General features: G+C 37.1%; 1 protein-coding gene across 4 annotated transcripts in view; it reads left to right on the top strand.

Moving 5' to 3' along the window:
• The window catches only part of Smg6 (SMG6 nonsense mediated mRNA decay factor), a 228,841-nt gene that overhangs the window by 132,125 nt on the left and 80,202 nt on the right, over positions 1-16,514 (top strand). The window contains exon 14 of one of the 4 annotated variants that reach the window (XM_046446946.2): positions 14,143-14,343. The exons of the other annotated variants lie outside the window; for them this stretch is intronic. Coding sequence (XP_046302902.1) covers positions 14,143-14,223 — 81 coding nt within the window. The 3' untranslated portion in view covers positions 14,224-14,343. Of the gene's footprint in view, positions 1-14,142; positions 14,344-16,514 lie in introns of those variants that run through there. 4 annotated transcript variants of the gene reach the window in all.

The raw sequence follows: 16,514 nt of genomic DNA, 5'->3' as shown, positions 1-16,514 counted from the left end.
CTAGGGCTAACAGTTAGGATCCTTGACTTTTCAGCCTAGAATTAGAGTCAGTATTGTGTCTCTCTACACTTCATATTTATGCTTTCTGCTTCACACTCCAAGAATAGTTTAATTCTGTTTCCTTGTCTTGTTATGTGCAGATATCTTTTAGTTTTCCTATGTTAAAAACCTTGCTATGCTACATTACTATTTTTGCCAAACAGTTCATTGTCTTTTAAGTGAAATGTGAAAGAAAAATAAACATAGACTTTTATATTTATCCAATTATTTACTGGTGTTCTTCATTCTAGTCTGTAAAATCAAGTTTCCATACCATTTGTCTTCAGCCTACAGGACATCATCAGGATGGCTAGTGACAAATTCGCATAGCCTTTATTTATCTAAAAACGTCTCTATTTCTTTTCATCTTTTAAGGTTTTCATTTGCATTTTTTTAAGCCAGATATAAAATTGTGGATTAAAGTTTTATTTTTTGTTTTTCCTTTCAGCAGACTTTCAGAATGTGGTTCTGTTGTCACCTGGCTTTACTGTTTTCTCATAAGAAGTTAGCAGTTGTTCTTATGTCCCTCTTTGTAATGTTTTATTTGGACTGCTTCAAATTTTTTCTTAACATTGGTTTTCAAAAATTTGATTAAGATATATGTTAGGCATACTTCCTTTTTTATTTTTATTTTTTGTAGTTGTAAATTGACCGAATGCCTTTATTGTTTTTTTTTTTTAAGTTGTTAATAGACCTTTATTTTATTTATTTATATGCGGTACTAAGAATTGAATCCAGTGCTTCACACATGCCAGGCAAGTGCACTACCTCTGAGCCACAGCCACAGCCCCCTTTATTGTTTTATTTTTATGTGGTGCTGAGGATCGAACCCAGTGCCTTGCACATGCTAGGCAAGCACTCTGCCACTGAGCTACTGCCCCAACCCAGGCATATTTCTTTTTATATTTATTCTGGTTAATATCCACTGAGCCTTTTAAATATGTAAGCTGATGTTTTTTAATAAATTTGGGATGTCTTTCAGACATTATTCTGTTTTGTGCTGCAATTACCTTGTCTTCTTTTTGGCATTCCAATTATATGCATATTAGACATTTTTATATAGTCGCACCGATCTGCAAGACTCCTGTACATAAATGGTGTTTTTTGTCCCTGTTCTTCAGATTTCTTAATTTCTATTGATCTCCCTTCAAGTTCACTGAGTTCTACTTTTTGTGGGAGTATAGTTACAGGGGATTGAGCCCAGGGTCTCATATCTGCTAGTCAAGTACTCTACCACTGAGCTATATCTCTGACCCTTTCTTAATTTTTTTTTTAAAGGGGTCTCTCTCACTAAGTTGCCAATGTTGGCATTAAACTTGGCATCCTCTGCCTCAGCCTTCCAGATAACTGAGATTATAAGCATACAATACACCAGCAAACCCAGTTCATCTAGCAAAAAAAATTTTATTGATACATTATAATAATTATACATAATAGAGTGATTCATTATCATCTAGCGAAATTTTCTATTTTATTGTTTTGCTTTTTAGCTCACAAATTTATGTTTTGTTCTTTCTATAATTTTTTTTTTTTTTTTTTTTTTTGCTGACATTTCCTATTCACTACTAAGACTATACTTTCCTTTAATTCTTTGAACATCCTTCTCATTGGTATTTTGGACATGTTTATAATAGCTGCTTATAGTCTTTGTTGGCTAATGCCAACATCTGGGCCATCTCACATTTGCTTTTTGTCACACATGGATTTCATTTTCCTGTTTCTTTGTGTCTAGTAATTTTTTTTTAATTAGTAGATGTCGTGTACATCAGACTATAAAGATTCTGAGTCTTGTTATCTTCCTCTGAAGAGTGGTGTTTTGTTTTGTTTTTAAATTTTAGCTGATAAAGTACTACCTGATCATCCTAAACTTATTAGTGAAGATATATAGAAATCTGGGATATTTCCCAAGCCTTAATAACTTGACAGTAGTCAAACTCCAATGCCTGTCTGTGCAATTTTTTGTTTTAGGCTTGGTTTGGGGTTCTACTAATATACATTTAAGATTAGGTCTAACTTTAGGGCTGTAGCCCTTACTCCTAAAGTGTGGCCTCTCTGGAATCTCAGCTGGATACTGAATGTTATCAGTGTTAAAATCTCTGCACTCTGGTAGTATCAGAACTCTGGTTCCTTCATCCTCGGGTACTGCTCTTTCCCCAGCTGTGCTGGACCTCTGATAGCTCCGTGTTCCACACTCATCCCCAGCTGCACTCTGGAAAGCCTCTGGTGGGATTGGCTAGTTTGGACACAGTTGAACCCAGTGCCTCACATGTACTAGGCAAGCACTCTACCACTGAGCCACAACCCTAGCCCAAGGAACCACAGTTCACTACCATCGTCACTAAATGCTCTCACATGAACTTTATGCCCATTCTTTGCATACCTTTTCCTATCTATTTTCTTACTCACAGATTCCAGCCACTTTGCCTCAAATTCTGCTGTCTGCCTCCTAGATCATCAGATCCAGCATAATTAGCTTGAGATTATGCTTTGTATGTCATGGTTAGGATGATCACAGGCTGATTTCATGGGTTTTTTCTTAAGGACCAAAATTTTTTTGTTTGTTTGTTTGTTTGTTTAAGTTGTAGATGGACACAATGACTTTTTTACTTGTTTGTTTGTTTATTTTATGTGGTGCTAAGGATCAAACCCAGTGCCTCACACATGCTAGGTGAGCACTATACCATTAAGCCACAACCCCAGTCCAAGGATTATGATCTTATACTCCCTGTTGTCCACTGCCTAAAAATCAGTTTTTTCATACATTTATGGCCATTGATGTTGAAAAGACTTTACATGTTCAGGAGGAAAAGGTGGCCTATTTTTACTTTTTAATTATAAAAGATAATCCATAATTTCTGCAACAATATAATAAGTATATAAAATTATAGAAAATAGTATAACTCTCTCCCTTTAATTACTTAACAGTTTGGTAACTATCCTTCTGTTACATTCACAGGAATAATTTTTCCTAATTAAATAAAAATGCAAGCTGTGTATGTATTACTTTTTCATTGTTTTATACACCTTTTATACACTCCTTCCAAATCAACACATGTAAATCCACATCATTCTTTTTCAAGTTGTATCATATTCCATTGTGTAGACATGATATATCTCCCTCTGTTAATTGATACTTGGTTTTGTCCAGATTTTATTATTGCGAACAGTGCCCAAAAGAATTTCTTTATACTTAAATTTTTATAAGACTATTTCTGTATGGTATAGCCTACAAGTGAAATTGCTTTATCATAGGATTCTGTTCTGTTCACTGTTTTGGCAAGTACTGTCAGTTGTCCTCCAAAGTGATCATACATTTTACATTTCTACTAACAATGTATGTGTTTCTATCTCCTCACCAACCAATGTATGTGTTTCTACCCTCACCAACACTGTATTATCAGAATTTTGAATTTCTGATGCTCAGTAAAAAAGTATCTTGCTTTAATTGCCATTTGTTTACTACTTGATAAAGGATCTTTTTATATATTTATTGTCTATTTAAATATCTCTCCTGCACATATGTGGCCTTGCCCATTTTTATAGAGCTATTATTAACAATATGAAGGAGTTCTTTTATACATTGTACATATAGTAATATTTTGTTTTATACATTTTGTTAAATATTTTCTCCTAGTTAGTAGCTAGTTTTTATAATAGATTCTTTTTACAATGTACAGCTTGAGATTCTTTTCACAGAGGCAAATTTGTTTCCCTATGTGACCTCTTGGGTTTTTTGGTCAGTTTTTTCATCTTTGTGTACACCTATTATTATTTCTGCTATTTGCTTTTCTCTGAGAAGAAAGTTTATGATTAGCAATGTAGACTGTGATTTATCCAGACTTCCACTGGAATTTTTACTGTAAAATAGGAACTGCCATTGCTAACTGCTTTATATTTCCAGAATAGCCATTATTTAGAACAAAGTCTTTTGAGGGTTTGATGTCTTTGTGGATAATTTTTGGGGATATCATTATTGTCATAATAAGAAAAATAGATCCTTAGCTGCCTAAGAGTAAATTCAAATGTTTCTTAACTACCAGTAAACTCAGAAATAACCAAATGAAATCATGTAAAACCTCATTTGTAGTGAATGCTTAACTAGCAATACTTTTTTTTTTTGGCTCATGTACATAAACACACACCCCAAAGTGAAGAAGAGAAAAATGAGAAACTGTTCTTAATTCTGGAGTGCAGAAGAAAACGTGGTTTGCATATGTGCAGCAAAAAAGCTTTGGAAGGTTGGAATTGCACAATGAGTGTAGGTTGAGCAATTGCTTAACAAGGCATACACATTAGGGGGTGTCCTCTGCTCTTGTGCAATTAGGGAACTCCAGAGATGCCTGAATAGGGGATTTCCTTTTTATTTCTCACATGCCAGTTAAACTTCACTTTTTCCCTTCTTTTCAGTGTATGTCTTTTACTGTTTTCTTGAATTTTGGCTTGTTTCTGTTTTTTCCTCCTTCCTGTAAGGGATTAATAAAACATCCATGTGTCCTCACTTCTGTGATTAGAGATGACCAGGAACAGGGTTCAACTAGTGGTGGGAGGAGAGGTTGCTGATGGTTTAGGAATTTCTAATTTAGCTGCTTCTCACAAGTGAAATACTCATCTAGTTCTGAGTGTTTGAAATCTGGGATACTAATAAGCCTGCATTCCCTAATTTCTTAGTACTAGAATTTTGCAGGCTTTGTAATGAGTGTTCTGAGGTTTTTGCCTGTTTTTCTTTTAATGGTGACCAACACCTTGTGATGAAGATCAACTGCACACTTTACTAGAAAGTAAAGTCAAACTTTAAGCTGAAAGCAGAGAGACCAACCAGTAAGATCCAGAGCTAGATAGAACTTGTTTTAGGAAAAAGAAAGTCCTTTTTTTTCCCCTCTTCTATTTAGCCTGCTCAAGCACAATCTTGTACTTAGTAAGCATACTTCTAATTCCAGTTCTCTTCCATTTACCTTTGTACTGAAGATACTGGAATCTGTTCACTCTTTTCTGTGCTCTGTTCCAGAGGAACAGGAGAGGTAGTTGGGTCAGAGTGCCAGAAAAGCAGAAGTTAAGTATGTGGATTTCATAGCCGCATGTATGAGTGTTTGTGGGACAGGGAACTTCTAATGGAAAACATTTGTGTTGCATCGAAAACAGAGCAAGGCCTGGTTAGAGTCTGTCTGCTCTGTCTGTCAGTCTATTCCCTACCAGCACTAGTCATTGTTCTCCTGGGAGTCTCAGGCATATTGTGGTTTCTTCTGCTCTTGCCATCCCCTAATCTTGCCAGAGTTTTTGTGTCACGGGTGGCCCCATGCACAGTTTAGAGTGAGACTGCAAAGGTGGTAACTAATGCCTTTGAAGGTACTCAAGCACACATATGGGCTTTGGGACGCTTTTGGGAGCCAGCATGTGGAGGGGAAAGGGTTGCCAGCACAAAGAATGGGAGGAACATGCTTAGACTAATACAGACGCTTATTTTATTTAGTCCCTGTTTTTACAGCTAGTAAAGCATGAACCAGAAGGAATGGAGACAAGAGGGAGGAAAGCTTTCTGTTTGGACTTGCCATTTCATTTGTAAATGCTCAGTAAGGGATGCACCTGGGTGCCCAAGCTTGCATCCTACAGGCTGATGTCAATCAGGTTGTGTGGCTGGATCCCCTTTGGGAAATACAGAAGAGAAAATACTAATTTCCCTGAGGATAGTGTCACTCCGTGATATGAAAGGACCTGTAACTTGAGCTGTTCCTTTTTCCCCTTCTAGTCCCCCCTGAAATTCACATTTGTTCATCATTTTAAAAGAAAAAAAACAAATAACAACAACAAAAAAAGGCAGCAGCTCAGCAGAGTTTTCTGGTTCCCCAAGAAGGTACTTCACCAATGTGGTTTTCACATTTTCAGGGTTTTGGCTGGTGAATAAGATTGAGCAGAAATATTCCTTCCCCTGATAACAATACATTCAGATGCAGGATCAGGAGCATGTGGATTAAAAACAGACGGTGGATGATTAATACTTTTGCTTATAGAGGTAGACATGGCAGTTTCCTCTATTTAAATAAAAAAGCGCTTTCTCTGCATTTGTATGCGTGCATATGCTTACATGCTTTTGCTCTTGAAGAATTGTAGCTTAGTTATAATTTCCAAGTATTTCCTTCCTCTCTCTTGAAGCACCCAAGAAGTACTAGTGCTAGTAAGTGGAGATATGACGATCACCTATTGTGGTAGGAGTGGGAATATGTTCTCTTTTTCAAGTTAACTGCCTTCACAGTCCTTTAGGAACTGCTATAACAATACATCTGTATCCACGAGACTTAATTACCCCCGAGTTCTTATGACCTTATCATAAAACACCAATTTTTTTCTTCAAACTACTGTACTTCAGAGATGCCCATCCCTATCATTTTACTATTACGCTAATAATGATATTAAATAAAAGAAACTTTAGTATTACAGGGATATTTTGTATTTTTAACCTCATTCACTGAAAACATGACAGAGATTTCTTGGAGTATATTTTTGAGTAGAGTTTGGCAGGTGTTTGTTCATTATTTAAAATGTGTTTGAGGATTTATTTTTATTAGTGTCTGTTCATACTACCATTCAGGCCAAGAAGCCTCCAGTAAGTGTAGGCCTCTGATTTCTACTGTGATTTAAACTTGCATGCATTTTGCTCTTTGTAGAAACAGAGACCTCTGCCCAAATGAAACAGGAAACAAAGAGGAGGAGAAAAACTAGCCTGAGACTTGATATCTTTTTATCTGTAAAGAAGGTTGTGTTGTCTAGTAACATTTTGGAAAAATAATTAAAAGTTTGGAGCACAAAGAGCATAAAGTTCCTTTTAAAACAACAGATAGCTTAGTTTTAGTGTTGCCTCTAATTTCAGGGTAAAGGTGGGCTTTCTAAGTCCAGTCACACTCTACCTGTGTGCATCCTCAGGTATATCTATTCACAGAATGGAGTGATGTTCCTCCAATTCACCCTAACCCCCAAGGATTCTCTGAAACCAGTATTGGTTGGTTTATATGTTTTCATAAACTTGTAAACAGTCATGTAACTATCACCACAATTAAAATATAAAGCATTTTTCCATCAGCCCTCCAAATTCCCTCATGCATCCAGCTCCTTTTCCTGTCTCTGGTCTCTGGCAACTTGTCATCTTGTTTTCTGTCTCAGTAACTTTGCCTTTTCCAAAATGTCACTAAACAAAGTCATATAATAAATAAATAAATATATATATATATATATATATATATATATATATTGTGTGTTTGGTTTCTTTCAGTTAGCATCCTGTGTTTGAGATTCATCCATGTTGTTGCCTGTATTAATAATTGATTTGTGGCATAACAGTGTTTCATCACATAGATATTACTACAACTTTTTCATACCAATTGATGAATATTTAGGCTATTTATGGCTTTTTGGTAGTCATGGATAGAACTGCTATAAATATTTGTGCATAGGTTTTTATGTGAGTTCCGGTTTTCATTTCTCTTGAACATATGCCTAGGAATGGAATGAATGGTTCATAGGGTAAGTCTACGTATAACTTTTTTAGAAACTGCCAAACTGTTTTCCCGAGTGGCTGGACCATTTGCATTCCACTCTCAGTGTATGTGAATTCCAGTTGTTCTGCATCCCTGGCAGCACTTGGTACTGTCAATTTTTTTTTTGCTGCTTTGTTTTTAAGTCATTCTCTAATAGGTATTTCATTATGATTTTAATTTTCATTTCTGTAATAGCTAATGATATTGAGCATCAATTTTTTGTGTTTTATTTGCTATCTGTATATTTTCTTTGGTTAAAGTGTTCAAATCTTTTGCCTATTTTTAAATTGGATTGTTCATTCTTTTACTGAGTCTTAACAGGTCTGTATATATGTTCTGGATGCAAATTCTTTGTCAGATATAAGTGTGTTGCCGATATTTTCTCTTGGGTCTGTGGCTTGTCTTTCACTTTAGGGGGACTAAGTTTTGACTGATTAAATGCTGAGAGCTGAGGTTTCAGGCTTTCTTGGTATAGGCAAGTAAGGAAATTGAGACCGTAATCAGCAGAAAGATGTGAGGACCACCTTTTCAAGCTGTTTATTTATTTAAAATAAAAGAAGCGGGGAAGAGTGTGCCAAGATTGAGTTGTGCAGACAGATGTCTGAAGTTTTTTTCAATTCCGTCCCTCTCTCCTATCCCCACCTATGATGTAGATTCTAGACTCTTAGCTTCACTGGGCTCTTCACTTCCTGCCATCACTGCGAACCCGTTGGGGCCTCTCCAGCTCTGGTAAACTCCGACAGAATAGGCTGGCCAGCTTCTTGCTCAGAGTACATCCCAGAGTGAAGTCACTTTTGATAAGTAATCGTTCTCAAGCCCTAAAGTGATAGCCTTCAAGGAGTCACCCGCTTTGAAGAGCTGCTTTCATCTCCAGCAGGACTCTTTTTCCAAACAAGCATCAGCAGAACCTAGTCAGGGCTCTGCCACACAGGGTTCTGCCATGAGAACAAATTGGCAGCCACAGATGCCCCCTGAGGCAATGGAATTCAGTTCTCAGAACATACATTAAATGTGGATGAGATATTTATTTATCATGGAACTCTTTCATGTTGCATGGAATTCTTTCCACAGGGCAGCCCACTTAGGTACAGGGGAGAAAATATGTCTTGCCTCATGAGACAAAAGTCAAGATAAGATGCTATGTGGAATCTCATCACTTTTAAATTGCTGATCCCTGTTGAGGGTTTTTTTTTTTTTTTTCGTTAAACAGCATTTGCCACTGACTAGGCACTAGCAAAATTTCTTTTTCTCTCTGTACATGGTATGGATCACTAACACTGCATGTGATGGTTAGAGGAGGCCTGCTTTAGTATTAGAGGTCTGTCCACTTCTCCAGTATAGTGGCATCTGGTCAAGACTCTCTGGCTTCTGACCCCAGTAGGAGTGATGTGTACAGAGAAGAATTTCTGACCCTTCACTAATCTCAGTTATTTAAATGCCTTTTTGTAAACAAAGCAGTAGCTTTTAGACAGCTTTAAACTTTTATTTTTCTGCCCATGAAGGTACAATTTTGTTTATTTATTTTTTTTTAGCTATGGACAAATTCAATTGAAGATAAAACTGTAATGTGGAGTAAATAATTCACATTGGTTTCAAAAACATGGAGGGGTTAAAAACAAGTTCCATAATAAATCTGCAAATGTGGAATCTAAGGGACATAATCTCATCTGGAAAACCCTACCAGTGGTACTGTGGCTGGTTTGTAGAGCAGTAGATTGAGAGTGAAAAAAGACCCTCTAGTCTTGAAAGATGACAGACTCCTTAATTGATGTCCATTTCAGCTGGTGCTGTGCCAGCTTGTGTTGGCCCCAGTCCAGCGTTCCTGTAATTTGGGAGCCAGGTGTGAAGCATTTTTGTTCCATCTTGTTCCCCAACATCTACAGAAGCCTCACGCATCTCACTTGAGGCAACAGTACTCTGTAGGAAACAGATGTACAGGTAGTGGTAGACGGAAGTGTCACAGCTGGGTTTAGATATTAAAAAAGGGGGAAAAAAATCTCCCACCACACTCAAGCAGATCTGGGCTTCAAGTTGGAGGAAAGGGTATTTCACAGCCTCAGTTTAAAGTATCCTAATTGGACTGGTGATTTCAGGGTGGGGAGATATTAGAGGTTGAACCCAGGGGTGCTTTCCCACTGAGCTACATTCCAACCTATAACCTTTCTAACCCTCAGGCTAAACTGAACATTGAAGAACAGGCAGTTCTGCCTTTCAAGATTCCAAAACTTGAGCAGGATCCTTCCTGTGGGAACTTTAAAGTCCTGTGAACTTAGAATGTAAATGTTGGCATTGTTGCTTTGCAACTGACTTACATTTTGATATAAGACAAGTTTTAGCCTTTCAGAACTAAAAGTCCACTCTTTCCTAGAGGACCCAACACACAGACTGACAACTAAAGGTTACTTCTACCTTTTGTTGTTTTTCCCTGTAACTCTGGATTGCATGCCTACAGAGCTAAGAAGGCAGTCTTTGGCCTAGAAAACCAGACCACAGTATCCAGGAGTGCCTATAGCCTGCCGAGCTTGCTTTTTGTTCCAGATGTGCGAGGATCACAGGGAAGCCTTGGTTCACTGGGAGTTTTTGTATGTTCTCTTCTGACTTCACAATACTAAAAGCTGCAAAATGCCTATACTAGATTGTTCAAGAGGGAAAAGAGCTAGGAAGAAAGGTTTTTCTCTAATTAGTTCTACTCTTTAAAGTGTGCTCATTCTGTGTTTTTTTTTTTAATTGTGGTAAAACAAACATTACATTAAATTGACCATATTTAAAGTGTCTAGTTTTTAGAATGCATTTAATGCATTGACGTTTTTGTGCAATCATCACTACCATTCATCCATCTCCAGAACTTTTTCATCTTCCCCAACTAAAACTTGGTACCCATTCCCTCCCCCAAATGCTTGGCAACCACCATACTGTTTTCTCTGTGAATTTGAGTACTCTATGAAGAGTATTTGACCTCACATAAATGGAATCATACAGTATTTGTTCTTTTGTGACTGACATTTCACTTAGTATAGTGTCTTTTAGGTTTATACATATTGGAGCATGTCAAAATTTCCTTCCTTTTTGGGGCTGGGGTTGTGGCTCAATGGTAGAGCACTTGCCTACCATGTGTGAGGCACTGGGTTCAATTCTCAGCACCGTATGTAAATGAATAAATAAATTAAATAAAGGTCTACCAAAAACTAAAAATATATTTTTTAAAAGTTTCCTTCCCTTTAAAGATGGAATAATGTTTCGTTGTAGTTACATACATTCATCTGTTTTCCCTTTCTCTGTTGATGGACACATGGGTTGCTTCTACCTTTTGGCTATCATAAATAATGCTGCACTGAATATAGATGTACAGATATATCTCTTTGAGACCCTGCTTTTGGTTCTTTCGGTTATATACCCAGAAGTGGAATTGCTGAATCTTATAGTAATTATATGTGTAGATTTTTGAGGAGTTGTCATACTATTTTCCACAGCAGCTGTATCATTTTACATTCTCACTAACATTTTCTCAATTTTTGTTTATCTGTTTGTATTTTGTTAAGATGGGGGGGGGCAGTGCCAGGGATTGAACTCAGGGGCATTTGGCCACTGAGCCCAACCCCAGTCCTATTTTGTATTTTATTTAGACAGGGTCTCATTGAGTTTCTTAGTACCTCAATTAAATTATTGCTTAGGCTGGCTTTGAACCTGCAATCCTCCTGCCTCAGCCTCCCAAGCCACTGGGATTACAGGCATGTACCACCATGCCCCGTGGTTTTGTTTGTTTGATTGTAGACTTCCTGAAGGGCTCAAAGTGATTTTGATTCTCTTGTTGTGGTTTTGATTTTCCATTTCCCTAATGACTACTGATGTTGAGCATTTTGTAATGTATTTATTTGTTTTATGCTTTTTGCGGGGGTAGCTGTACTAAGGATCAAACCAGAGCCTCGTTCATGTAAGGCAAGCACTTTACCACTGAGCTCTACCCCTAGCCCTTGTTTTTAAAAATGTGATTTCTTCTTTTTCAATTGATTGACTTTGGAAAGCCAGATCCTTAACTATTCTATTTGAAGCAGAAGCAGGGAGGAATAAAAGAGTCAGATGTGGGCTCTGATCCCTGCTAGAGGTGACCTCATATAACCTCTCTGGGCTCCTGTATCTTCTTTAATGAAACAAGGAACCCTATAACTGTCCTACCCAACTGAGAGATCTATTTGTAAGGATAAAAGAAAATCAGCCATGTGAAAGTGCCTTGTAAACATTTTATGAAAATTATATATTAGATATTATCATCTTGGACCATTAAGTCCACTTTGCTGAAATTCATGAAATCTTAAAGAAAGATGAATTCACAATCTTTTTGTTTTAGACCAAAGGCTGTAGGTTTCTTTGGTAGATAAAGGAACATTGCACAAGTGATAAACTTATTCATGCCTCTTCATCTTCTAACATGCGGTTGTGTCCTTTGAACTCAGGCAAAGGTCAACTTCTTGTCATGGTTCCCTTCCCTCCCATATGACCACAATATCTAAGCAGCTTTTTTTAAGAATATAGATGCCCTGACCCCATCATTTGCCTATAAAGTATATAATGTAATCTAACAGATACTTATTACTTACTGTGTGCCAGATACTAATTTTCATGCTTTTCACTTAATTAGATTTTTGTCTTACTGTTGTCCATTTAGGTTAACGAGCTTCCACATATATTTCATGTAATCATAACTTACACGCTTTGTTTCTCCTGTCCTTTCTTTCTTCAGAAAGGAAAAGAATTTAGGAAAAGAGGTAGCATCTGAATGACTAAAAGACTTAAGATTTAGAATGATTATCATTCATCTCCTTAGGAATAGTTGCAGAAAATTAGAATCCACACTGACCCAGACTTCAAGGTAGATTGTGCCTGCCGTCACTATTCTAGTTACTACACAGTCATCTAGGTGATTTCAGAATGGGTGATCCACGTGGCTGCTGATCCAAAGATAATGCAATTTGCATTTTCATTTGGAAAATTTTGGAGAAAAATGGAAGGGCTTCAGCAATATTTCATCTTTTTTTATAGCAAGTATAGTGTTCTTGATGCCGTTTTGCTGTACACGTTATTAAATGTGCTGTTCAGAGAACCAAAGCAGTATTGCTAGGTAAGAAGGAGATACCACCAAAGGAAGAAACAGTTATCTCCTTTGCTTTTTTGTTTCTGTGGTTTTGCTGAGTTTGGTGCCCGTCGAATATTAATTTTGGAAGACCTATGAAGTTCTTTTTACTTAATCCTTCTCTTTCTTATGCTCTGATACGTTTTTAATTTTCCTAAAGGCCTATTTCTGAAAACACAAATGAGAAGCCTCTGATTTTATGGACTCCTAGGCACATTTAATGATGATGATGATAATTGCAACTATGAAATTATGTGCCAGCCACCACTTTAAGCACTTTACATGGATTTTTTTTTTTTTTAAAGAAAGAGAGAATTTTTTTTTAATATTTATTTTTTAGTTTTCGGCGGACACAACATCTTTGTTTGAATGTGGTGCTGAGGATCGAACCCAGGCCGCACGCATGCCAGGCGAGCGCACTACCACTTGAGCCACATCCCCAGCCCATACATGGATTTTTTTTTTTTAAGTTCTTTTTTCTTTTTTTAGATGCTGGGTATTGAATGCAGGGCCTCCTCCATACTAAGCATATACTCGACAACTGAGCTACATCCCCTAGTCCCAGACTATTTCCTTTTATATTCACAGTTGCACGGGAAAGATGGGTTGTAATTATCACCATTCATAGATAGGAAACTAAAGTTTGTAGAGTAACTTACACAAAATCACACTTTTACCAGGAAGCAGAATTGGTGTTTAAATACACTTCTGACTCCAAAATCCATGACCTTAACCACTAGGAGCATATTCTCTCATCTCAAGAAAGATGCTAAATTGGCTGGGTGATACAGTGGCATACACCTGTAATCCCAGGGGCTTGGGAGGCTGAGACAGGAGGATCATGAGTTTAAAGCCAGCCTCAGCAAAAACAAGGCGCTAAGCAACTCAGTGAGACCTTGTCTCTAAATAAAATAGGGCCGGGGATGGGGCTTCGTGGTTGAGTGCCCCTGAGTTCAATCTCTGGTACCAAAAAAAAAAAAAAGAGAGAAAGAAAGATGCTCAATCTACATGTGTTGAATAGGGAACCTATTCTAATTCCCACCATCTTAGATGAAATGAAAAAGAATTAAATGGGGTCTTCCATTTTAGTGGTACGGTAGAAATAGATACACTGAATAATCCTCTTTATTGGAACAATTTAAATACTGACTGTAATATAATACATCCTGAGCTAGCATGAAAACAAAAAAATCTAGAGTTTAAAAGCTTTTTTGGATATGGGGAATAGGTGTGAAAGCATGGGACCCACCCTGGTGAGGAACCACATAGGAGGCTCTGCTTAACTCTGGGTCTCCAATAGAGCTAGACCCTCACTGTAGGATGATTGAGGGATTATAAGAACTCATGATCATGAGCTAACACTTGTGTAGGTTTTTATTTTGAATGCAAACTGTCTATGTACTGTGAAGAACCTTGAGCAGACAGTTTAAGGTGACCTCTCTCTTGTAGAGTTCCAGGGTGACTGACAGAAGTGGAGAGAAATCTCAGGAAAAATGCAGCTTCAACTCAGGCCACAAAGAATTCCCATGAATAAAGTTCCATGGAAATCAGCCCACACTCTTTATTATGCTGAGAGAAAATTGTCATTTCCCACAAAACTATTTTTTAAATAAAGGTAATGAGAAACAAAACTGCTCAAAGACTTGTACACAAATATTCACAGCAGTCTTTTTTTTTAAATCTTATTGGGGGGGATGTTCTTTCTTTGGTTTGTCTTTTTTGGGGGGGCGGGGGTGGGGACTGGGGATCAAACCCAGGGCTTTGTCAATGTGAGGCAAGTGCTTTGCCTTTGAGCTACATCCCAGCCCAGTAGTCTTAATTTTTCGAAGCCTTCTTTTCTTTTTTCTTTTTCTTTTTGGTTTTGGTATCAGGATTGAACCCAGGGGTGTTTTATCACTGAGCCATATCTCCAGCCCTTTTTTACGTTTTATTTAGAGACAGGGTCTGGCTGAGTTGCTTAGTGCCTCACTAAGTTGCTAAGGCTGCCTTTGAGCTCGAGATCTTCCTTCCTCAGTCTCCAGAGCTGCTGGAATTATAGGCGTTGCCCACTGGGCCTGGATGAAGCCTTATTTCTTCTTCTTCTTCTTCTTCTTCTTCTTCTTCTTTTTTAATATTCTGATTTATTTATTTATTTTTCTCATCAGTTACATATGGCAGTAGAAAGGTCTTCAATTCATTGTACACAGATGGAGCAGAATTTTTCCATTCTCTGGTTATACATAGAGTCACACCATTTATGCAGTCATACATGTACCTAGGATAATGATGTCTGTCTCATTCCACCATCTTTCCTACTCCCTTGCCCTCTCCCCACCTCCCCTTTGCCCCATCCAAAATTCCTCTGCTCATCTCATCCACCCTCCATTATGGATTAACATCTCCACTTATCAGAGAAAACATTCAGCCCCTGTTTTTTTTGGAATTGTGAAGCCTTATTTTCAATAACCAAAAACTGGAAACAACCCAAATGGCCACCAACAAATGTATGAATCAACAAATTTTAGTATATACCCATATCATAGAATGCAACTCAGCAATAAAAGGTAATGAACTACTGACTCTCCAAATTATGTTGAGTTAAAGAACTCAGACAAGAAAGAGTACATATTGTATGATTTCATTTTAGAGAAAATTCAGAATAATATATAGTAACACAAAGCAGATCAGTGGTTACTTGAGGATGAGATAGAGGAAGGAATAGATTACAGAAGGAAATTTTAGTAAGTGTTGGATGTGTTCACTGTCTTGGTTGTGTTAATGATTTCTCTCACATATGTGTATATATCAAAACTGATCATTTGTAAACGTTATTGGCAATTTGGGGTACCTCAGTAAAAATCACAAAAATAAAAACACACTAAAAAGGTATTTTTTAAACCCCTTTAGCCTAAAAAAATACAATTCATTATTTACTAACCATAAAATAAAATTTTTTTTTTTTTTTTTTTTTTTGAGATGGGTCTTGTAAGCTAAGTTTCTGAGGCTGCCCTCCAACTTGACATTCTCCTGCCTCATGCTCCTGAGTCACTGGAACTATAGGTATGCACCACCTCGCCTGGCTCCTTTTTTTTCCTTTTTTAAATAACACATTTGTTGAGGTATTATTTCCATCTCATAAGGCTCAGTAATTTTTTATATTCATTGAGTAGTACAACAATCATCAGTATGTAATTCCAGAACATTTTCATTACCTCAAAAAAAAAAAATTTATTGTCACTTGCTATTCTCTCCTAACATCTCTCACCCTCTGATCTACTTTTCTGGATTTGTCTATTCTGGATATTTTTGAATAGAATTATACAATCGTGTGTGTGGCCTTTTGGTCTGTTTTCTGTCACTTTTCATAATGTTTTCATGATTCATTATGTTGTAATATGAATCAGTACCTCATTCTTTTTATGTCTGGATAATTTTCCACTGTATGTAAATTATATATTTTATTTATCCCTTTATTAGCTGATAGACATTATTTGGTTATTATGCATGATGTTGCTGTATCAGGAACAGTGGCACATACCTGTAATCCCAGCAATTCAGAAGACCAGGTAAGGTAGAAGAATCACAAATTTAAGACCAGCCATGGCAGCTTAGTGCAACCCTATCTCAGAATAAAAAATAAAAAGGGCATATGGCGTAGTTCAGTGGTAGAGCTGTGCTCAGTACCACCCCCTTACACAAAAAGGAATATTTTGATCATGTGATAAACTCTTTAAGTTTGTGAGAAACTTATTTATTTATTTATTTATTTATTTATTTATTTATTTGTACTGGGGAGTGAACCCAGGGATTTTTTGACACTTGGCTACAATACTAGCTCTTTA

The sequence above is a fragment of the Marmota monax genome, unplaced genomic scaffold, assembly GCF_021218885.2.
Source record: "Marmota monax isolate L192 unplaced genomic scaffold, Marmota_monax_Labrador192_F-V1.1 WCK01_AAM20220418_F8-fsc00138, whole genome shotgun sequence".
NCBI classification, from domain to species: Eukaryota; Metazoa; Chordata; class Mammalia; order Rodentia; family Sciuridae; genus Marmota; species Marmota monax.
Note: the sequence above shows the minus strand (reverse complement) of the source record. Positions and strands in the feature narration are given on the sequence as shown.